The 24,406-nt window shown below is 34.9% G+C and overlaps 1 protein-coding gene across 2 annotated transcripts in view; it reads left to right on the top strand.

Moving 5' to 3' along the window:
- CASD1 (CAS1 domain containing 1) overlaps positions 1 to 24,406 on the top strand; it is a 73,752-nt gene that overhangs the window by 15,216 nt on the left and 34,130 nt on the right. Inside the window, exons 4-10 of one of the 2 annotated variants that reach the window (XM_065883890.1) lie at positions 7,634 to 7,678; positions 8,702 to 8,764; positions 12,550 to 12,594; positions 13,021 to 13,144; positions 14,360 to 14,574; positions 16,438 to 16,860; positions 17,900 to 17,989. In XM_065883890.1, the coding sequence (XP_065739962.1) occupies positions 7,634 to 7,678; positions 8,702 to 8,764; positions 12,550 to 12,594; positions 13,021 to 13,144; positions 14,360 to 14,574; positions 16,438 to 16,860; positions 17,900 to 17,989 (1,005 nt within the window). Of the gene's footprint in view, positions 1 to 7,633; positions 7,679 to 8,701; positions 8,765 to 12,549; positions 12,595 to 13,020; positions 13,145 to 14,359; positions 14,575 to 16,437; positions 16,861 to 17,899; positions 17,990 to 24,406 lie in introns of those variants that run through there. The other variant, XM_065883892.1, reaches the window with a different exon arrangement.

Raw genomic sequence — 24,406 nt, 5'->3', positions numbered from 1 at the left:
TTTTGGTGTCAGGGTGATCGTGGTCTCATAGAATGATTTTGGGAGTGTTCCTTCCTCTGCAATTTTTGGAAGAGTTGCAGAAGAATAGGTGTTAACTCTTCTCTAAATGTTTGATAGAATTCACCTGTGAAGCCATCTGCTCCTGGATTTTGTTGGGAGTTTTTAGTCACAGTTTCAGTTTCAGTGCTTGTGATTGGTCTGTTCATATTTTCCATTTCTTCCTGGTTCAGCTTTGGGAAATTGTACCTTTCTAAGAATTTGTCCATTTCTTCTAGGTTGTCCATTTTATTGGCATATAGTTGCTTTCAGTAGTCTTTTATGATCCTTTGTATTTCTGTGGTGTCCATTGTAACTTATCCTTTTTCATTTCTAATTTTATCGATTTGAGCCCTCTCCCTTTTTTTCTTGATGAGCCTGGCTAAAGATTTATCAATTTTGTTTATCTTTTCAAAGAACCAGCTTTTAGTTTCATTGATCTTTTCTATTGTTTTCATCTCTATTTCATTTACTTCTGATCTGATCTTTATGATTTCTTTCCTTCTGCTAACTTTGTGTTTTGTTTATTCTTCTTTCTCTAGTTGCTTTAGGTATAAGGTTAGGTTGTTCATTTGAGATCTTTCTTGTTTCCTGAGGTAAGCTTGTATTGCTATAAACTTCCCTCTTAGAACTGCATTTGCTGCATCCCATAGGTTTTGGATCGTCGTGGTTTCATTTTCATTTGTCTCTAGGTATTTTTTGATTTCCGCTTTGTTTTCTTCAGTGATCCATTGGTTGTTTCGTAGCATATTGTTTAGCCTCCACGTGTTTGTGTTTTTTATACTTTTTTTCTTGTTAGTTGATTTCTAATCTCATAGCATTGTGGTTGGAAAAGATGCTTGTTATGATTTCAGTTTTCTTATATTTACCCAGGCTTGATTTGTGGCCCAGTATGTGACCTCTCCTGGAGAATGTTCCATGTTCACTTGAAATGAATGTGCATTCTTCTGCTTTCAGGTGGGATGCTCTATAAATATCAATTAAATCCAGTGGTCTGTGTGTCATTTAAGGCCTGTGTTTCCTTATTAATTTTCTGTCTGGATGATTTTTCCATTGACATACATGGGGTGTTAAAAGTCCCCCCATTACTGTGTTACTGTCAATTTCTCCCTTTATGTCAGCATTTGCCTTGTATATTGAGCTGCTCCTGTGTTGGGTGCATATATATTTACAATTGTTATCTTCTCTTCCTGGATTGATCCCTTGATCATTCTGTAGTGTCCTTCTTTGTCTCTTGTAACATTCTTTATTTTAAAGTCTATTTTCTTTGATATGAGTATTGCTACTCCAGCTTTCTTTTAATTTCCATTTGTTTGGAATACCTTTTTCCATCCCCTCACTTTCCTTCTGTGTGTGTCTCTAGATCTGAAGTGGTCTCTTTCAGACAGCCTATATACGGGTCTTATTTTTGTATCCATTCAACCAGTCTGCGTCTTTTGGTTGGAGCAGTTACTCCGTTTACATTTAAGGTAATTATCGATATGTATGTTCTTATTGCCATTGTTTTGGATTTGTGTTTATAGGTCTATTTTCTTCCTTCCCTCTTTTGTTCTCTCCTTTTCTGATTTGATGACTATCCTTAGTGTTGTGCTTGGATTCCTTTTTCTTTTTTGTATGTGTATCTATTACAATTTTTTGGTTTGTGGTTATCATGAGGTTTTGATAGCAGTCTATATATATACATGATTGTTTTAAGTTGCTGATATCTTAATTTCAAATGCATTTCAAATATCCTGTATCTGTACTTTCCTTCTCTCACAGTTACTGGTTTTGGTGTTATATTTGCATGTGGGTGTTTTGCTACCTTTACTCTATGTTTGCCTTAACTGGTGAGTTTTCCCATTTCATAATTTTATTGTTTCTAATTGTTGCCTTTTCTTTTCATCTAAAGAAATTCCTTTAGCATTTGTTGTAAAGCTGGTTGGGTGGTGCTGAATTCTTTTAGTTTTTGCTTCTCTGTAAAGTTTTTGATTTCTCCATCAAATCTGAACGAGAGCTTTGCTGGGTAGAGTGTTCTTCATTGCAGGTGTTTCCCTTTCATCACTTTAAATATATCATGCCATTCCCTTCTGGCCTGTACAGTTTCTGCTGAAAAATCAGCCGATAGTCTTATGGGGATTCCTTTGTATGTTATTTGTTGTTTTTCCCTTGTTGCTTTTAATATTTTCTCTTTGTTTTTAATTTCTGTCAGTTTGATTACTGTGTTTCTGGGCATGTTCCTCCTTGGGTTAATCTTATATGGGACTCTCTGTGCTTCCTGGACTTGGGTGACTGTTTCCTTTCCCATGTTAAGGGAAATTTTCAGCTGTTATCTCTTCAAATATTTTCTCAGGACCTTTCTCTCTCTTCTCCTTCTGGGACCCCTATCATGTGAATGTTGGTGCATTTGACATTGTCCCAGAGGTCTCTTAAACTGTCCTTGTTTTTTTTTTTTTTTCATTCTTTTTTCTTTTCCACAGCAGTGATTTCCAGCACTCTGTCTTCCAGCTCACTTACCTAATTATCCATTCTTCTGCCTCATTTATTCTGCTGTTGATTCTTTCTAGTGTATTTTTCATTTCAATTACTGTATTCTTCATCTCTGTTTGGTTGCTCTTTATATTTTTCTGCCTCTTTGCTATAAACTTCTTGTATCTTCTTGCTCTGTATATCCATGCTTTTTCTGATTTCTTGGATGATCTTTACAATCATTACTCTTAACTCTTTCTCAGGTAGATTGCCTATCTTTGTATCACTTAGTTCTTCTGGGTTTTTTTCTTTTTCTTTCATCTGGAACATATTCCTCAGCCATCACGTTTTGTCTAAATTTCTACTTGTATTTTTATGTATGGGGAAGTTTAGTTATGTTTCTCGACCTTGGAGAAGTGGCCCCCTATAGGGGATGTCCTATGTGTCCCAGCAGTACACTTTCCCTCTCATTACCCAAGGTCCAGTGACTGGCTGGTCTCAAGGTAGGTTCTGACCTGCGTTTGCAGACTTGGTTCCACAGGCTGCCAGATCGTAGTTTTCTTGCTTCTGGTGTCTGCCTTATGGTGGGTTAATCTGGTCTAGATGTCTGTGCAGACTTCTGATGGGAGAGGCTGGTGCTTGCACACTGGTAAATGGAGCTGGGTCTTGGCCCTCTGGTGGGCAGGGCTATGTCAAGGGGCATGTCTAGAGGTGGCTATGGGCTTAGGAAGTCTTTAGGCAGCCTGTCTGCTGATGAGTGGGGCTGTGTTCCCAGCCTGTTGATTGTTTGGCCTAAGGTGTTCCAGTCTTGGAGCCTACAGGCTGTTAGGTGGGACCTGGTCTTGATGCTAATTACCCAAGAAAGATGTCTGTCTCCAGCAAGAGTTCAAGTAGAGGAACACTCCCCAATATTATACCACCAGCTTTTATGACCCCAGAGAGAGCTACAGATGCCCAAGCCTCCCAGGAGACCCTCCAAGACCAGCAGGTAGATCCAGTCCAGTCTCTTATGAAGTCACTGTTTTTGCCCTGGGTCCTGGTGCTCACAAGACCTTATGTGTGCCCTCTAAGTATGCCCTCACAAGACCTTGTGTGTGCCCTGTTTCCCCCATTCCTGTGGAGCTACTGCAGTCAAGCCCCGCTGGCCTTCAAAGCTAAATGCTCCGGGGGTTCCTCCTCTCGATGCTGGACCCCCAGGCTGGGGGCCTGACATGGAGCTCAGAACTCTCATTCCTGTGGGAGAACTTCTGTGATACAGTTATTCTCCTTGTGGGTCACCCACTCAGGGTATGGAATCTGATTTTATCATGACTGTGCCTCTCCTACTGTCTTGTTGGGTTTCTTCTTTATGTTTTTGGGTGTAGAATATCTTTTTTGGTAGGTTCCAGTCTTTTTTTAATCCATGGTTGTTCAGCAGTTAGTTGTGATTTTGATGTTCTTGTGAGAGGAGGTAGGATCAAGGTCCCTTTTCTCCACCATCTTGTTTCCAGTCGGGTACACAATACCTGGTTTTAATTGAATTCTAGATTAAAATATAAGAACTATAGAGAAGACATTATTGGGCAATTAGGGAAAGTTGAACATGCACTGTATATTAAATTAGATAATATCAATGTCAAATTCTTAGGTGGGACTGTAGTTTTGCAGTTATGTAAGAGAATGTACATATTCTTTGGAGATGTGTATTTAAGGGTGAAATTGTTATTATGTCTGCAGTTTACTTTCATATGGTTCAGCAAAGGAGAAAAACTATGTATAGAGTGGGCCAAAAACTGGCTTCGGTTTTTTAAGTAAAAATAAAAGACACATTTTTCATTTTCACAAAGAATGTTATTGAACAGTGTGTTCACTCTTTTGTTCCACTACCTTCTGCGATTTTTCAGGCAACTTCATAATTCCATCTTCCCAAAACTTTTTATCTTTTTGAGCAAAGAACTGTTCCACGTGCCTTTTATAGGCTTCTCGGGAATTGAATTTTTTTCCATTAAGAGAATTTGTAAAGACCTAAATAAATGGAAATCCAAAGGTGCAATGTCTGGTGAATACGGCAGATGAATCAGAACTTCCTAGCCAAGCTGTAACAGTTTTTGCCAGGTCATCAAAGAAACGTGATCTTGTGTTATCCTGATGGAAGATTATGCATTTTTCTGTTGACTAATTCTGGACACTTTTCGTCAAGTGCCACTTTCAGTTGGTCTAATTGGGAGCAGTACTTGTTGGAATTAATCATTTGGTTTTCCTGAAGGAGCTCGTCATAGAGAACTCCCTTCCAATCCCACCATATACACAATATCACCTTCTTTGGATGAAGACCGGCCTTTGGTGTGGTTGGTGGTGGTTCATGTCACTTGCTGCACGATCTCTTCCATTCCACATTTTGTACAGTATCCACTTTTCATCGCCCGTCACAATTTGTTTTAAACACAGAACATTTTCATTACATTTCAGTAGAGAATTGCATGCGGAGATATGGTAAAGAAGGTCTTTTTCTCTTAACTTACGTGGAACCTAAACATCAAAGTGATTCATACAACCAGGCTGGTGCAAATGATTTCCAAAGCTTGATTTGGATATTTTGAGTATGTCAGCTATCTCCTGTGTGGTATAACACTGATCTCAATTACTGTTTTGATTTGATTGCTATCAACTTCAACTCGTCTACCTGACCATGGAGCATCGTCCAGCAAGAAATCTCCAGCATGAAACTTCACAAACTACTTTTGACATGTTTGATCAGTCACAACACCTTCTCCATACGCTGCACAAATCTTTTTTTGCATTTCACTTTTTGAAATAATGAAGCATAATATGCCAAAAACGTCACTTTTTTTCTTCATCTTCAGTGTTAAAATGGCTACACAAGGGGCTTCCCTGGTGGCGCAGTGGTTGACAGTCCTCCTGCTGATGCAGGGGACACGGGTTTGTGCCCCGGGCCAGGAAGATCCCACATGCCGCCGAGCGGCTGGGCCCTTGAGCCATGGCCGCTGAGCCTGTGCGTCCAGAGCCTGTGCTCCGCAACGGGAGTGGCCACAACAGTGAGAGGCCCGAGTACCGCAAAAAAAAAAAAAATGGCTACAGAAAAATTCACCAATTTAGATATCTTTTTTTAAATGCACGCTGATACGATAGCTGTCACATAGAATCTAACAAAATTGTTTCGAATGAAGTTAAAGACAACTAAGTGCTACTAGAGCCACCTAACGGAAAAAACTGAACTAACCTTTTGGCCCACCCAATACATGTGGTGCGTAGAGACACGTGAAGCTAGTGTAGAAAATATTAACCATTGGTAAAAGGTATTAACTTTGCTATAAGAAGTCTGAAATTTTTCAAAATTAAAGTTGAAGTGAAAGCCAACACAACGGAACAGTATATCATTTGAAGATGCATATACATGTGACAAAACTGTATAATAAAAAAGAAAGCAAAATAAATTTCAAGATGGTTGTTCTCTTTGGGCAAAGCACGGAATTTGAGAGGGAGAGGGCTATATAGGTCATTCCATGTGTTGGTAGCATTCTGATTTGTGCCATGGATTCACAAGTGCTTATTTATTTTTACTGTGCCTTGTGACTTACATATATGTGATATATTATTTTGTATATAGCAAATGTTATATTAAAATAATAAAGGAAGCAAAGATTGAATTGATTGAATTAACTGTGCTATGCAAAAAGGAAAAAGAAATTTCATGACACACTATTTCTCTAAGAATTTGTTAAAGGTTAGAATGGAGTAGGAGGAGAACACCTATATGATTTTTCTCTGTCCCAGTATTTCCCAGACTTATTTGACCAAGAAAGCTCTTTTCATATATCATACCTTAAAGTTCTGTTGAATTAATGGCTTCAAGAGCCCTTTTGGGGAAAAAGGGTACAAATGAACTTATTTACAAAACAGAAGTAGAGTCACGGATATAGAAAACAAACTTATGGTTACCAGGGGATAGGGTGGGGAGGGATAAATTGGGAGATTGGGATTGACATATACACACTACTATATATAAAATAGATAACTAATAAGAACCTGCTGTATAGCACGGGAACTCTACTCAGTACTCTGTAATGACCCACATGGGAAAAGAATGGATATATGTATATGTATAACTGATTCACTGCTGTACACCTGAAACACAACATTGTAAATCAACTATACTCCAATAAAATTTTTTTTTAAAAAAGTCATTTTGGGAAAAGATGCTTAAGCAGAACTAATAAGAATTTTAAAATTTAGCTTGTTGATAAAAGCAAACTTTATTTCATTATAAAAAATACTGTCTGGTTAAATTAATGAAAACATTTCAACCTTGGTTTTAGGAAGAGAATTAGCTTCTTATTAACCACCCCTGTTCCATCCTGGATATTTAACTATGAAAGGATTTTTATTCTTTTTATGGAACACTTAGTTACAAGAAGTTGTAGTCTCTGGATTTTAATTTTTTTTCTACAACTGGACTATTTACTGTCTTCTAAGTGAAATCTACAATAAACTAGAGTCATATATGTCCATTCCTGTTTAGACAGGGCCTGTACTAGTATATTGGTGAGAATAGACTAGATGTTGCTGCAGCAGCAAACCATGCTACAATCTTAATACTTAGCACTGCTTGTCCTAGGTGGTTTGGCAAGGGGCTTTGCTCCATGCAGTCATTCAGCGATTTTTGCTATTGGAATTTTTACTATTTTCTAGTTGTACCATTTGGGACATTCAACCTCATCAGTCTCTGTATCAGGTTAAGGCAGAGACTAGAATTGCCCTGCGAACTTCAGCCTGGAAATGACCCATATTACGTCTAGCCATATTACATTGGCAGCAGTCGGTCTCTACCATAGATAATAATACTAGGATTAAATTTGAATCATGGGAAGCTTGGCAAAAAGATAATTTACATAGGCATGTTCACATACCTGCTTATTCATAGTTGGAGTTTTATCTTTACATCTTAGATGTTGAAGATCACATATAAACAGTTTAATATCACTTATTTTTTGGCAGTCTATGCAGGTCTTTTCCCCTTCAGGTTGAATGCAGTTAATTGGGATATGGTGTATAAATGAGTGAACAAAAGCAGCTAAAGGAGGAATTATTTACATACAGTTAATCTACACGTTAATATTTCTCTGTTGTCTCTCCCCCTTTTTTATGGCAGCATGAAAACATTCCTTTTGAAGACAAGACTGCATCAGTTAAAGTGGTAAGTTCATATAACAGTAAGCTAAATGTTATAATGTTGAAACTATTCATTGGTTAATTTATTTGCAGATCAGCTAATGCTTTGAACATGCTAAATGTGTTTCAGTGTATTGGGAGTAGATAAGTAGATTAAGGTAATTTCATAAATGTGTGCACTATTTTGTGTAATAACATAGAAAATTTGGTCTCTCAGATTTTTATCCAGGAAAAAATAATCTTGTACGTTAATTTGAAACCAGTATGTATTTAGGATCAAAGTTCATAAAAGAACATATATTAATTTCTTGAATTCCCAGTCACAGGTGACTTCTAGATACTGAGAATACAGATGGAGATCAAGAGAACAATGTCCTAGATCTAATGGAGTGTATGAGTCATTATAGTTTTCTACGTGCAATTAAACATGGGATAAGGATAGCAAAAAGGAAAAAGTGGGGCATTAGAAATGTATAGAACAAGGAATTATTAAAAGTAGTTTTTCTCCTTGAGGAAATAATGTTTTAACTGAGGCCTCCAGCTAGTTAGGCTTAGGGGGAGAATTTATGAGCATTACAGGCAGAAGGAACAGGAACAAAGCCCTGGAGAAAAAGGAGCACATAGAGCATTGCAGGAGCTGAATGAGAACCAAAAGGACACTTAGCAAGGGGGAAAATGGCAGGAAAAAAGACAGAATGTCTAGGCAGAGGCCAGATCCTGCAACTTCTTAGGAATTTTAAGGACTTTGGAATTTATTCTCAGGGCATCTGATTGAAAGTCCTTGAATACTTAAGCAGGGGTGTGGCAAGATCAGATTTAAAATTTTAAAACATTACTCTGACTAAAATGTGGGGAATATTTTAGAGAAAAGCAAAAGTGGACATAAGGAGAACTATTGTGAGACCCTTACCAAAATGGGATGAGAGATGAAGATATTGTAGATAAGGTAGTGTTTTACTTTTAAGTACTCTATAAGAGATGTTAAAGTTTAGTTTGAATGGTGCATACAATATTTTCTTTGACTTCTTTTCTTACATTTCTCTTTTAGGATTTTCTGTGGCATCCAGAGGTTAATGGTTCTATGAAACAGTGTATCAAAGTGTGGACTGAGGTCTGTATTTGAAAATATAGGCCTTGCTGGTTTTGAGCAATCACATTTTGAAAACTCATTCTCGCATACTCACCTGTCCCACTCTCCTGTACTTTATACCAGCCTTTTTGATTTCGACCATACTGGGTTGATTATCACTTTACTGAGAGAACAAAGTTTTGATCCAATGCCTCTGTTATCACCATTCTAACCCTATGGTGATTATGCTTATACCACACTTTACTGATTTAAAACTTTCTGTTACTGTTGTAGCTCAGTTAATTCAAACTCAGATCATCTTTCTAGCACTATATACATTCTCTTGAGCATTTGTCCACTTTGTTCTGCAAACTCATGTCCTGATAACTTCAGGAAACTTTTTTTTTTTAATATCCTGTTTTCTTCCCTTTTATCATTATATTTGTGACCTAAAAGTCAAGCCTAATTTGTTTTGGCTCGTAATGTTTGGAGTTAAATTAGATATAAGGCAAGTATGCTGTTAACCTCAGAAAACCCCTAACTTCTCACAAGTCCACTTTAGAACTTCCACAGTCTCTCCGTATAGCTCCTTATCAGTCCTTTATTTAAACCTGTATTCTTTTCCAGAGGTATTTGCATTTGGGATGGATAAAACAATATTCAATTTTGTTGACCTTGTTTTGCTTAATTACTTGTGTTACAATGATATTTTTCTTTGCTTCTTTTCCCAATAAGTGTTTAGTACGGCAACCAAATAGACTTTGGTAGGATCCAGTGAGAACCTAGTCAACATTTTTAACTTTGTTTCTTTAAGAAAATGTTTAAGTTTTCAAAAAACAAACATGCAGACAACTTCTAGAATTCAACTTTCTGGAAAATTGGGATCTCACATAATTTTGTTTTTATTGATGTGTTTTTAAATGTCCAGAAGTATAATGTTATGAGTATATTTCAGATGATTTAAACATGCATTTTACCTTTGTGCTGGACCTGAAAGTATATCCATTAAAGTAGTAGAAATTCACAGTTAAACAAACATCAGTGTAATATAATTTATAAGTCAGGCAAGATCACAAAAAGCCTTTGTTATTTACTAACCTGGAGATATATTGCATATTCAGATCTTCTGTTCTTATAATTTGCTAACACTAGTTTTTGGAGCTTTAGATTCTGTTGTAAAACTCCTTGTGATTATTGGGGGAGAGGAAAGATTCAACTTATTTGGATAGATGGCCATGTAGTTACCTGAGATTGATTAGTTCATTGGTTTCAATCAAAGAGTATGTATGTATGTATGCATGTATTTATATATTTATTTTTTAATAATTCCATAATAAGCTGCTAGATCCTGAGAATACAAAGTTGTATATTTTTATTATGTATGTACTGTTACTAACTTTGTTCTAAGTATTAGGAATGTGACTGGGAATTAGCCCCAGTCTCAGGCCTTGAGGAATGTGCAATCTAGTAGATAGTGACTTTCTTATGAATAAAGGTATGATAATATGAAGGGTAACAATAGAACTGAGCACAAAGAACTATGAAAGCACCATGGATAGAGGCACTTAGGATGAGGGTGGTTTAGAGTAGTGAGGATCTAAGAAAGCTTTACAGAGGAGATAATATTTCTAGAAGAACAGTGGATTAGAAAGATATACTTATGAACTGAAATAGACTTATAGGCATAAAAGCAAAGTTGAATTTAAACAACTCTACTGTTATCCAACAGATATTTATAAATCAGCTGCCATATTTTAGGCACCAGGCTAAACACCGTTGATACCCTGGTTAACATAACAGAGTTCCTCTCCTCAAAGAGCTTCTAGGTGAGTGGCAGATATAGGTAATTAAGGAAACCAGCAATTTAGATTTAATTCTACAGGTGAACAGTAGTCATTAAGTCTGAGCTACTTAGATGGATTTGGGGAGTCTTGGTATGGAGTGAGTTGATATTTGAGGTGACTTGAATAGAAATAATTGAATAAGAAGCAAGTATAGATTAAAGAAGAGAGTGTAGAAATGGAACTATAAAAAAGATTATTAGAGGAGGTAGTAAAAGGGGTAAGAAGAAAAGCAGAAGAAGAATAACTAATATTACACACAGAGAAGGAAAGAGTTTTAAAAAGTAGATAGTGTCACTTTAGGAACTATATAGGGTAGAATGAAACTACAGGACTTGGCAATTCAGAGTTCATTAATGGGCTCTGAGGGCAGTTTTAATGGATGGTTAATTCAAAATCAAAACATGGTAAGTTGAGGCATAAATGAGAGATATAGAAATTAGCATAGTGAAAGCGGAATGCTCTTCCAAGTAATCTGTTGGTCAGGAGTGTGAACGGCAAGAATTTGACAGTGAGACGAGATTGAAGGAGCATTTTTTGCGGATAAAGATGATTTAACATTTTGTGGATTGAAGGAAGAAAGAAGAGTAGAGAAGGATGAAATGGATAAATCAGGAGTCTGAGGAGATAACTTATGGATATAGCTCCAGAAGTAAAAAGGGAGGAGATATAAATGCAGAGCAATGGGTTAGCCATTAAGCAGAATAGGAACATATTTTGTTTACTCTCCTGTCAGAGGAAGGTAGACTGGGTGAGCATATGGACAAAGTTGTAAGAATGGAGGAAGGAAGGCAAGAGCACACAAGCCAGATGAATTCTGTTTTCTCTGTGAAGTTTGAGAATTAGGCTTTATGCCAAAAGTGAGGAGGACAGGAGGGACCTGTGTAAGGAAAAAATGATTTGGGATAACCACTGTGAAGAGTGAGAAAGGGAGCCACCTACAGATGAGGAAAGTTTCACTAAAGTAGCAATGTAAAATGGAGTATGCTAGACTGGAAACTGGAATATCTCTGACAAGAAATAGATTAATTTCGTTATTTTCTCTGCTTTCATAGTTTTCTCCACTGAGCATGTTTTAGCTTCATAATGAGACAGTAACTGTCACTTCTATTTTTATATATGGGTTGGACTTTTTCTGATTTCTTGTTTTTAATTGTTTCTTGTGCACAAGAAACAATTGTGCATTGTTTGATTGTGTGATTGTATTATCAGATCTTCTATGTTGTGGAAGATGCATTGAACCCAGTAGTTGGAAGACTTAAGTTCTGGCTTTGTTCCTGCCAGGCCTCAGCAATAGCTATAAACCTTTCTGAGTCTATCGCCTTTTTTTTTATAAGATATGTATAATATCTTCCTGCCTATCTAACAAGTGGCAAGAATCTATATTAAAATGAGCTAATTTAAGAGAAATACTTAGTAAATTACTAAGTACTATATAACTGATAGTATTATTAATAGTATAATTTGTACTAGGTGAGGATCTCTACCAAATTTCTCATTTTTTCCCACATTATGGTCTATAATAATTATCAGTTTACTGTTAAATACATACTAGATTGGCTTTCCCAAAAGATCATGTTTCTTTAGAGCACTGCATTTTATTTAACACTTAAACTGTATACCCTTTAGGCTTCCAAGAATACTTTTTAATTGGCTGACATAATATACTAGAGCTTTACACAGTTTACTCAGAATTCAGACTGTGTTAGATTTCAGTAGTGTTTTTTTGTCTTTGTTTTTGTTATAAAGAACACCAGAGAATTAGCCATACAAGCCTCATGCCATCCTGTATAGTCATATAACCATGTAAGGTTTTAGGCATGGGGTGTCCATCTTGTAACAAGAATCTGATAAGGAACCCTAGAAAATTAAAATGCATTTAAATGGAAGAAGAACTTAAATTTAAGGGAAAAAATTAAGGGATATTACTTGCGTTAATTTCCTGAACTGAATATAACACTATTATAAAGACTTTTCTTTCTTCAGGATTCTGTTGCAAAGCCCCATGTGGTTGTAGCAGGAGCTGCCACAGTAAGTTATTATCTGTATTCTTACATAATGATTTTTGTTTCATACTTAAGAACATGCTAAGAAAAAATTAACTTATGTTATATAGAATTCTTGATTATACTTATATTTTAATTCCTATTTCTATTAATTAGATGGATAATTTTTTTAAAAGATGTGAATGAACTTAGGAAATTTGATGGTAAATGTCAATATTATTTTATATCTAAAATTACATTCTTCTTGAACGTTATACATTGAAAGTCTAATTTTATATCAGCTTTTTATAACTGCCTTCATATATTTCATGAAATAATTTGACCATACTTTATTCTAATATTGAATAAGAATGGGAATTATCTTAAAATAACCTTTGTTACAACAGAGGAAATGATATACTTTAATTTTTCTGTGACAAATAATTAATGTTTAATTTTTACTTCCTCTTAGTGGTCTATTAAAATTCACAATGGCAGCAACGAAGCACTTTCCCAATATAAAATGAACATTACCTCCATAGCACCACTTTTAGAAAAATTGGCAAAGACTAGTGATGTGTATTGGGTCTTACAAGGTAAGGGATAAGTAATGAAAAAATGTCATTTTGTATATATTTTGAGGTATAGGTTTCTATTTTCTATTTCAAGAAGCAGAATTACTACTTTATGAGAATAAATTTTGAAATAAGATTTGAAAAATTAGAATAAATTTGAGCTATTTGCTTTCCTGTTTTGAACTTAAGGAATAGACAGACTAATAAATATAATAAGTAAAAAAAAATTAATAATAAATAGAGAGATTCTCCAAGGAACCTTAGCAGGTAGAACAGCTGCAGAGTATAACAAAGAGAATAAGTCCTAAAGGCAAATAAGATGTTTGCCTCTGATTTTTTAATTTCTTACCAAGTAATACTTATTGTGATTGGGAAATAGAGAAAAAATTGTCTGGTTCATAATATTAGGTTCATTGGAAGTAAATATTCTTTGGAATCGACAATATATTTAAATTCAAACCAGCTAGCTTATACTTGGTAATGAAATTCTTTAAGAGAAAGTTGACATTAGATCAAGTCATTTCAGGAGTTTATTGAATGTCCATTCTTTAATGCCTAGCACAATACGAAATGCCTTGGGTATTTTAGCAATTCATGTTGTTTGTCAGAAACTCTTACGATTGTTTCCAAGTTTAATGTCAAGCTGAGAGAAACAACACGGTGGTGATAATCTCTTCCAAAATCCCTATTTCATTACAGACTCATTGTTAACCTTTCTATTACTAAAGTGAGGAAAAAGTTAAATTTAAATGATTTATGGTACGTGATAAAAGACCTCGATCCTTAATAATATTACCTCCTAATTGTGTGAACAAAGTTTGCAAAATGAATCAGCAACAGGAGGAAAAAAAGATTGGCTGCTATTCTTAATTAGGCCATCTTCCATAATCCAGTTTTAAACTCCGGTTACCTGCTATAACCCAGCATCCAAAATTTTTAAGCTCTTAAGACACGCTAGAACATAAAAATGTTTCCTGAAAGCTATGTACCTAAGAGAGAAGAGGTATAAAAGTTCTTTAACTTTAAGAGGGTTATGGATTGATTCAAAAATTGAATACAAGATAGGAAATCTATTGCAAACCTTGGCCAACTTTATTTTAAAATGAATTATTAAGTGCTTGGAGTTCTCTGAACTTTAACAACAAAATATGAAATGCAGTTAACTAACTTGAATGATTATAATTTCTACCAGTAGGGATTTTTAAGGGTATTTTTAAAAATATGTTTCATGTGCAGATCCTGTTTATGAAGATCTGTTAAGTGAAAATAGGAAAATGATCACTAATGAGAAGATAGATGCCTACAATGAAGCTGCAATCAGTATTTTGAATAGCAGCACCAGAAATTCTAAATCGAATGTTAAGATGTTCAGTGTTTCCAAATTAATTGCTCAAGAAACCATCATGGAATCTTTGGATGGCTTACATCTTCCTGAATCAAGCAGAGAAACTGTAAGAATTCTTGTATCTGTCAGTACAGACTGTGATATCTAATTGGTTATAGCTATATGTCACTATAATGTAACAAATAATTTAATTGCAGTCTTAATTAGTTGCAGTTAGTCTATCTAAACATAGATCTAGAAATAATTTTGCTTTCCATCACTTAGCTGAATATATAAGTGAGAGTTTTAGTATACTCTAAGGGAGAAAGTTACGGAAGGGAGGAAATGCGACTTCATTTAGTGAGTGCTAGTTACTCTTAATATCCCTTGTTTCATATAAAGCTTATAAGTTCTCAGCACACTCGTGTTTGAAAACTACTGCTTTATATTCTCTTAGCCTTGAACCTTAAATTTACAAGATTAAACTTCTGTGAAGGGCTTCCCTGGTGGCGCAGTGGTTGAGAGTCCACCTGCCGATGCAGGGGACACGGGTTCGTGCCCCATTCCGGGAAGATCCCACATGTCGCGGAGCAGCTGGGCCTGTGAGCCATGGCCGCTGAGCCTACGCGTCCGGAGCCTGTGCTCCGCAACGGGAGAGGCCACAACAGTGAGAGGCCCGCGTACCGTTAAAAAAAAAAAACTTCTGTGAAGAGCACATTTTTTTAATATGTAGAATGATTTTTATTATTTCCTTCTAGTTCTGATACCCTAAACATGATTCAATGTACAAAGTAGATACTGAACAAATCCAGATTGATGGGTGGAAAAGGATTTTAGGTTAAGTACAAAAGAGAGCTGCATAATTATAAATTTTCACACATAGTACAATAGATGTTACTTAGAGTTATTGTTTTCTTATAAAGCAGTTGTTCTTAACCTTTTTGAGGATCACATAACCCTGTATCTGATTAAAAGTAATGGTTGTATTCCTCTCCTGAAGAAAAATGCATGTCTGCATACACACACACACACACACACACACACACACACACACACACGGTTCTCCATATTTTTTCAGGGCTTTGTGGACTCCCTGGAACTGGTTAAGAACCTTGGGATGGAGTTTGTAGGCTAGTATCTGCAAGAGTTCCAGGCTCAGAGTCTCCTGAAGTCTCAGAGCTAAGAGAATGAGATTTTCTAAATAACTGAGTACTTTGAATGTTTTAGGCTTAAATAATATAATCATCTTAAGAGTTCTAGGGGTACCTAAACTATACAGTTTTCATAAACTAGATTTGACTGAACCTTCAACTAGAAATACTTAACAGCTTGCCTAGAATATTTTTATTATAATGAAACCATGTTGAAGATTCTACACCTCATTTAAAATTAGAAATCTTAAAACTGTTGAATCCTAAGTGGTCCATAAACTGTAAACCAAATGAAGGGCATATTATAAATACTGTTAGCTAAGAATTAATTATTTTTGGTGGCCGTTATTTTATATTCTTTTTTCACATCTAAAGACTGGGACTCTATCTTAAGTATCTTGGTATCTTTTGTATTGAAAATCTGCTATTTAAATTTCTTTGGTCCTTGACATCTGTCAGTATTTTTGTAACCAAAGGTCACAGCCCATTAACAGCCATGAAATCAGCATTTTTTTTCTTTTTTTAAAGAATAGAATGGAAAAAAGTCAGATGCATTCCAAGTAGTAAGGATAGGTATTGTTTCCCATATATGTGTTCTGAGTCACATTATAAAATGAATTTTTCATTACGGTTAATAACCCAAGAAGTTGGAAAAACCCTGAACTAGTTATTTACAGATTGAAGGAATACCATTATTTACATCAGTGTTTGGGAAATGGTAGCAAAAAGTACAAAAGCATTTTGGTTTCAGTGCTGAAACGGTAGTATTCACAGGAGAAAATCTAATGGGAAATACATTACTGACAAGATAATAATGAAATAACTTGGTTTTTTCACAGAGTGCAATGATTCTTATGAACGTGTATTGCAATAGGATTTTGAAGCCTGTAGATGGTTCCTGTTGTCAACCTCGGCCTCCTCTTACTCTCCTACAGAAGCTAGCTGCTTGTTTTTTCACTTTATCTATTATTGGATATTTAATTTTTTATATAATTCATCATAACGCTCATCGGAAGAATAAGCCTTGTACTGATTTGGAAAGTGGAGAAGAAAAGAAAAATATTATCAATCCGCCTGTGTCTCCATTAGGAATACTTTTACAGTCTTTCTGCAAACTTGGCCTGATCATGGCTTATTTCTATATGTGTGACCGTGCAAATCTATTTATGAAGGAAAACAAATTTTATACACATTCAACTTTCTTTATTCCAATTATCTACATCTTGGTTTTGGGAGTATTTTACAATGAAAATACTAAGGAGGTAAGAGTCATTTTCTTTTTAGTTCATCTTATCCTTTTCATCTCATTACAAAGTGTAGATTAACGAAATAATATTTATCATGCCATAATATACAAACATTTACATATATAGAAGAGAATGAAGGAATATTGCAGCTGTACTTCACTTAGTGGACTCTTAACTGTTGCTTTTTTGAAACAGTTTGGAGAAAGATCATAGTTTCATAAAGATTGTTGAAAAGTTGGAAAATAATGACCTGTGAAAAAGATATCATGACTTGGTGTCATTTTGCCTGCTTGAGGATGGAGAAAGTTGAGGTGCTCCCAATTTTGTAATGGTCTTCAAACATGAGATAGTATTATCATTTATAAGTTAAAAACATATAATTATACTAATAAACACTTTTTATATTTATATGTTTATATAGTCAGACATGTACACACAAATTAGAACTTATATAATAATGTGGGCACTGTTCACAATATTCTGAATTCCTATTTTAGAATTACTGTAATTGCTCAGAATATTAATATAACTCCTTTATAAGTCATTTATTTGAATTAATAAATTCTGTTGTAAGATAACTTTCATATGAGGATGATTAATCAGTTCTTCATTTCCAGTGGGAATATTCTAGAGAAAATAAAGTATAATAAAGGAGCTTTTTTCCCCACAATAAAGTATAAAAGAACTGTAAGATCTTTTCTAACTGAAATTCTAAGATTCTCTTAAAGAAAATTATTAAATGCCATTTATTTAGATTTACAAACATATCTGTCATAGTTTAAAAGTAATCTTAATATAAAACCATAAGTATCAACTTAAATATTTAAAGTCTCTTTTATATTCATTTCCAAATTCATATTATACTTTAAATAGTTTTATTATCTCTTTTATCAAGAAATAAAATGACAATCTTTAACTGATTTTCCCCCAACGTTCTTTTGAAAGAAGCATTAGCTTTATATCCTATGAGAAAAATGTTAACATATTTAATGTATACTGTCCAAATAATAGCTTCATGATGAATTTTAAAGCAAATTTTGATTCTTTTACACAGACTAAAGTGTTAAATAGAGAACAAACAGATGAATGGAAAGGCTGGATGCAACTTGTGATTTTGATTTATCATATTTCTGGAGCAAGTACAGTAAGTATTTTGAATTTAAGTTCTGAAAATATAGGAAATAATGTCACTTTAATGTTTCCTTAAGGGCACCAATTCTTTTGTGTTTTATATTCTCTACCATTTGGAGACCATTCTTATTTCCCACCCAATTTTTCTGTCTTCCCATTTTTCTCCTACCATCTGACTCTTTGAGAATGTATAGTCTTAAAAGCAAAATAATTATTTTTTAAAAGATAAAGCAGTAATTTATATTTACTTTGCCTTAATTTTAAGGTAGTAGGAACAGCTAATAATCTAAGGGTATTGTTTCATGTCCTTCTGAACAACTAAAGTTATCAAGAAACTTTCTAGATGATACTTAATTGCAAAGGATTTAGAATAGGCAAGTTACTATTAAAAGAAATCAAATTAGATGATTATATTTTATATTCTATCCTTCACTGTATGTTAGGAAGTTTGACCAACCATTTTTATATTTTTAAAGTTTAAAAACTTAGAACTCTCTTGCCGCAGTATTCAGAGTACTCAGATACCCATGGTCTGCTGTTGTTGACCATGTATTATGTGCCATACTTCATAAGTATTACCACTTCCATGAGATGGAGGACCCTTCCTTTGCTCACCTAGTGCCCTCTGTACCTGGACAAAATCATTTTTCCCTTAGCCGTAGGTGTCTTTTTATGTCTTTTAGACTTTGGATTCTCATGACTTGGGGACATCTTGGATTTGGTAGGGGTAGAAAAAATGTGTTCAGAATTGTAACATACAGCTACATACATTTAAAACACGCTTTTAGAGTAAACCTAGGTATCTAATAACCACTTTCACACAAGTTTTTATAGGGAAGATACAAACTGATTTCTATAAAATATGTTTTAAAAATTTAACAAGTTCTTTCATAATTTGGGAACTACTGAACTGGTTTTTATTGCTTTATTTGCTTATATAAAGGACACATCTGTAAACAGTAACTTAACATAGAATCAGTGATTCCATTTAACATTGAGTCAATGTGGAGATAATAGGGGAGTGTTGCCCAGAAAGGAGTATTTTGAAATTTCCATTGCAGCAGTTAAGAAGATGAATAATACTAGGGTTTTTCAGATATCTCTAACAATTAGAAAATACTAACGTTATTCTTCATTAAGTCTTTATTATTTTCAAAAATTACTGGTGATTTCATGGATGGCTCGTTTGAAGGGCAAAAGGCAGAGGAAGAGGTATAATTTTTACTGAAATTGTATGGCTATGATATGTATATTTGTGACAACAGTAAAACTCCTGTGACACTGCAGCTGAAGGGGACCTAGTGAATTCAGGTAACTGTGGAAGAACCAAGACAATAAAAGAGATCCAAAGCAAGGAGAGATGAAGATAGTAAGAATTAGTTCATAAGCCCAGTTCAGAATTTGTAGGATAAATTTAGCAGATTTTCTAAAAAGATGAATATTGAATCATAGAAATATCTCTGACATATGAAGAAAGATTACTTTAATTTGAAGGGGGGTGGGGAGAGGGTTTTGAGAGAATGCCACTTAAGACATAATTAATTGCTGACATATAAAGGGTAATAGTACTGTGTAAAAAAAAAAAATCAGAAAGAATTAATGACAGATTCAGTTCTTTAACTCATTGATTCCAGAAAAGATTTGGATCATAAAAGAATGAAAGCAATTTGGCATTCTATTATAATTATTTCTCAAGCTAGCATTCTAATACATCTTAGACTATATCCCAATACATTCTAAGTTACAGTTTAAAAACATCTGTATTCTGGAAGGACATTACTTTTCATTAACAGATTAACAGTTATGATTAATTAACATATCCCTGTTCGTTTATATAGAATTTTGTGGTTAAAAATTACCTGTATCTACACTGGCAAAGCATTATTAGCATGGGTTATAATGTATTTGAGGACTTGATTCTTTTAATTACCTAATCTTAATGCTTTTTTATTTTGAGTAAAATATGTCAGACTTTAGTTGTGCCATGTTTTTATAGTAAAATAGAAACTATGTCAAAAATTACAGAGAATTATTAAAATAATCCAGATGGTCTGGCAGATTGCAATTGTTGGTGTAAACATTCTTTTAAACATAACATATCAGATATGGATAAAATATTGTGAATTAAATACAGAGAGTGCAGCAAGTTAGGTATATACAGTAGATGATTTTGTGTTCCATTGTGGGTTTTTCTCCTTTGAGAGTTTGTAAATAACTTCCATGAAGGGACCTAAGTAAAAGGTCTTAAGGGAAAATATGTGGGGCTAGAAAAAGAAGAGAACCAGCAGTCAGCCTATTAATTCTAATGAAATTGGATTCTCAATACACTTTTAATACTAAAATTTTGTTGTAAGTAATACTTGACTCCTGAAAAACAAAAAGGAAAACAATTCGAATTAAAGGAGACTAAAGCGGAATGAAAACTAAATGCAATGTGTGATTCTTGGTTCAAGGTTCCTAAATCAAAAAAAAATTTTTTTAATCGTAAAGGATATCACTGGGACAATCAAGGAAATTCATATATGGATTATACAATACATACTATTATATTTAATTTCATGGGTATTATAATGAAAATATAAGAACTATACAAGAAACTATTCTTTCTTCTTAGGTGATACTTGCTAAGATATTTAGGGATGATGGTCTAAATTTGCAGACACATGGTCTGCAAATACTTTTAAATAGTTCAGCATGGTAAATAGTTGTTCGTTGTACTATTCTTGCAACTTTTCTGTTGGTTTAAAATATCTTAAAAACTTGGGAGAAGTATTACATGAAATTTATAATAATCCAACATTGGTAGAAACTTGGCAAATTGTTCTGATAGTGCTAAATTCAATTTAAATGGTTGTATTTACTGTTTAAATATAACCAAGTCTCAACACTGTAGGCCCAGACTCAGTCTTGAAGGGGCTCGAAAGCATGCGTTATGGAGAGTGGTTCAAGTAATTGGGAATGGTTAGCCTCGGTTGACATCTGTTTTCAACTATTCATAGAACTATCAGATGTAAAAGTGATTAAGTGTGTGCATATGGCTCTAGAGTTAGACTGTCCATTTTGGTGGCCACTAGCCACATGTGGCCATTGAGCACTTGAAATGTAGCTAGTCGGAATTGAGATGTGCTGTAAATGTGAAATATGTATGAGATTAAGTATGATTAATTATGGTAAATGCATATAAAGTTCAAAAGCTTAGTATGAAAAAAACACGAAATATCATGGTATATGTCAGAATGATAATATTTTGGATATATTAAATAAAATGTGTTTATTAAAATTATTTTCACTTAATTCTTTTTTTTCATATAGGCATTTTATTTTATTTTTTTAACATCTTTATTGGGGTATAATTGCTTTACAATGGTGTGTTACTTTCTGCTTTATAACAAAGTGAATCAGTTATACATATACATATGTTCCCATATCTCTACCCTCTTGCATCTCTCTCCCTCCCCCCCTCCCTATCCCACCCCTCCAGGCGGTCACAAAGCACCGAGCCGATATCCCTGTGCTATGCGGCTGCTTCCCACTACTTATCTATTTTACGTTTGATAGTGTATATGTGTCCATGCCTCTCCCTCGCTTTGTCACAGCTCACCCTTCCCCTTCCCCATATCCTCAAGTCCGTTCTCCAGTAGGTCTGTGTCTTTATTCCTGTCTTACCCCTAGGTTCTTCATGACATTTTTTTTCTTAAATTCCATATATATGTGTTAGCATATGGTATTTGTCTTTCTCTTTCTGACTTACTTCACTCTGTATGACACACTCTAGGTCTATCCACCTCATTACAAAGAGCTCAATTTCGTTTCTTTTTATGGCTGAGTAATATTCCATTGTATATATGTGCCACATCTTCTTTATATATTCATCTGATGATGGGCACTTAGGTTGTTTCCATCTCCAGGCTATTGTAAATAGAGCTGCAATAAACATTTTGGTACATGACACTTTTTGAATTATGGTTTTCTCAGAGTATATGCCCAGTAGTGGGATTGCTGGGTCATATGGTAGTTCTATTTGTAGTTTTTTAAGGAACCTCCACACCGTTCTCCATAGTGGCTGTACCAATTCACGTTCCCACCAGCAGTGCAGGAGTGTTCCCTTTTCTCCACACCCTCTCCAGCATTTATTGTTTCTAGATATTTTGATGATGGCCATTCTGACTGGTGTGAGATGATATCTCATTGTAGTTTTGATTTGCATTTCCCTAATGATTAGTGATGTTGAGCATTCTTTCACGTGTTTGTTGGCAGTCTGTATATCTTCTTTGGAGAAATGTCTATTTAGGTTTTCTGCCCATTTTTGGATTGGGTTGTTTGTTTTTCTTTTTAACATCTTTATTGGGGTATAATTGCTTTACAATGGTGTGTTAGTTGCTGCTTTATAACAAAGTGAATCAGTTATACATATACATATGTCCCCATATCTCTTCCCTCTTGCGTCTCCCTCCCTCCCACCCTCCCTATCCCACCCCTCCAGGCTGTCACAAAGCACCAAGCCGATATCCCTGTGCCATGCGGCTGCTTCCCACTAGCTATATACCTTACGTTTGTTAGTGTGTATATGTCCATGACTCTCTCTCGCTTTGTCACAGCTCACCCTTCCCCCTCCCCATATCCTCAAGTCCGTTCTCCAGTAGGTCTGTGGCTTTATTGCTGTCTTACCCCTAGGTTCTTCATGACATTTTTTTTTCTTAAATTCCATATATATGTGTTAGCATACGGTACTTGTCTTTTTCTTTCTGACTTACTTCACTCTGTATGACAGACTCTAGGTCTATCTACCTCATTACAAATAGCTCAATTTCATTTCTTTTTATGGCTGAGTAATACTCCATTGTATATATGTGCCACATCTTCTTTATCCATTCATCCGATGGGGCACTTAGGTTGTTTCCATCTCCAGGCTATTGTAAATAGAGGTGAAATGAACATTTTGGTACATGACTCTTTGAATTATGATTTTCTCAGGGTATATGCCCAGTAGTGGGATTGCTGGGTCATATGGTAGTTCTATTTGTAGTTTTTTTAAGGAACCTCCATACTGTTCTCCATAGTGGCTGAACCAATTCACATTCCCACCAGCAGGGCAAGAGTGTTCCCTTTTCTCCACAGCCTCTCCAGCATTTATTGTTTCTAGATTTTTTGAGGATGGCCATTCTGACTGGTGTGAGATGATATCTCATTGTAGTTTTGATTTGCATTTCCCTAATGATTAATGATGTTGAATATTCTTTCATGTGTTTGTTGGCAGTCTGTATATCTTCTTTGGAGAAATGTCTATTTAGGTCTTCTGCCCATTTTTGGATTGGGTTGTTTGTTTTTTTGTTATTGAGCTGCATGAGCTGCTTGTAAATTTTGGAGATTAATCCTTTGTCAGTTGCTTCATTTGCAAATATTTTCTCCCATTCTGAGGGTTGTCTTTTGGTCTTGTTTATGGTTTGCTGTGCAAAAGCTTTGAAGTTTCATTAGGTCCCATTTGTTTATTTTTGTTTTTATTTCCATTTCTCTAGGAGGTGGGTCAGAAAGGATCTTGCTGTGATTTATGTCATAGAGTGTTCTGCCTATGTTTTCCTCTAAGAGTTTGATAGTTTCTGGCCTTACATTTAGGTCTTTAATCCATTTGGGGCTTATTTTTGTGTATGGTGTTAGGGAGATCTAATCTCATACTTTTACATGTACCTGTCCAGTTTTCCCAGCACCACTTATTGAAGAGGCTGTCCTTTCTCCACTGTACATTCCTGCCTCCTTTATCAAAGATAAGGTGACCATATGTGTGTGGGTTTATCTCTGGGCTTTCTATCCTGTCCCATTGATCTAGCTTTCTGTTTTTCTGCCAGTACCATACTGTCTTGATTACTGTGGCTTTGTAGTATAGTCTGAAGTCAGGGAGCCTGATTCCTCCAGCTCCGTTTTTCGTTCTCAAGATTGCTTTGGCTATTCGGGGTCTTTTGTGTTTCCATACAAATTGTGAAATTTTTTGTTCTAGTTCTGTGAAAAATGCCAGTGGTAGTTTGATAGGGATTGCATTGAATCTATAGATTGCTTTCAGTAGTAATTTTCATAATGTTGAATCTTCCAGTCCAAGAGCATGGTATATCTCTCCATCTATTTTGTATCATCTTTAATTTCTTTCATCATTGTCTTATAATTTTCTGCATACAGGTCTTTTGTCTTCTTAGGTACGTTTATTCCTAGATATTTTATTCTCTTTGTTGCAGTGGTAAATGGGAGTGTTTTCTTGATTTCACTTTAGATTTTACATCATTAGTGTATAGGAATGCCAGAGATTTCTGTGCATTAATTTTTGTATCCTGCTACTATACCAAATTCATTGATTAGCTCTAGTAGTTTTCTGGTAGCATCTTTAGGATTCTCTATGTATAGTATCATGTCATCTGCAAACAGTGACACCTTTTTTCTTCTT

Source organism: Phocoena phocoena, chromosome 9, assembly GCF_963924675.1.
Source record: "Phocoena phocoena chromosome 9, mPhoPho1.1, whole genome shotgun sequence".
Taxonomy (NCBI): Eukaryota; Metazoa; Chordata; class Mammalia; order Artiodactyla; family Phocoenidae; genus Phocoena; species Phocoena phocoena.
Note: the sequence above shows the minus strand (reverse complement) of the source record. Positions and strands in the feature narration are given on the sequence as shown.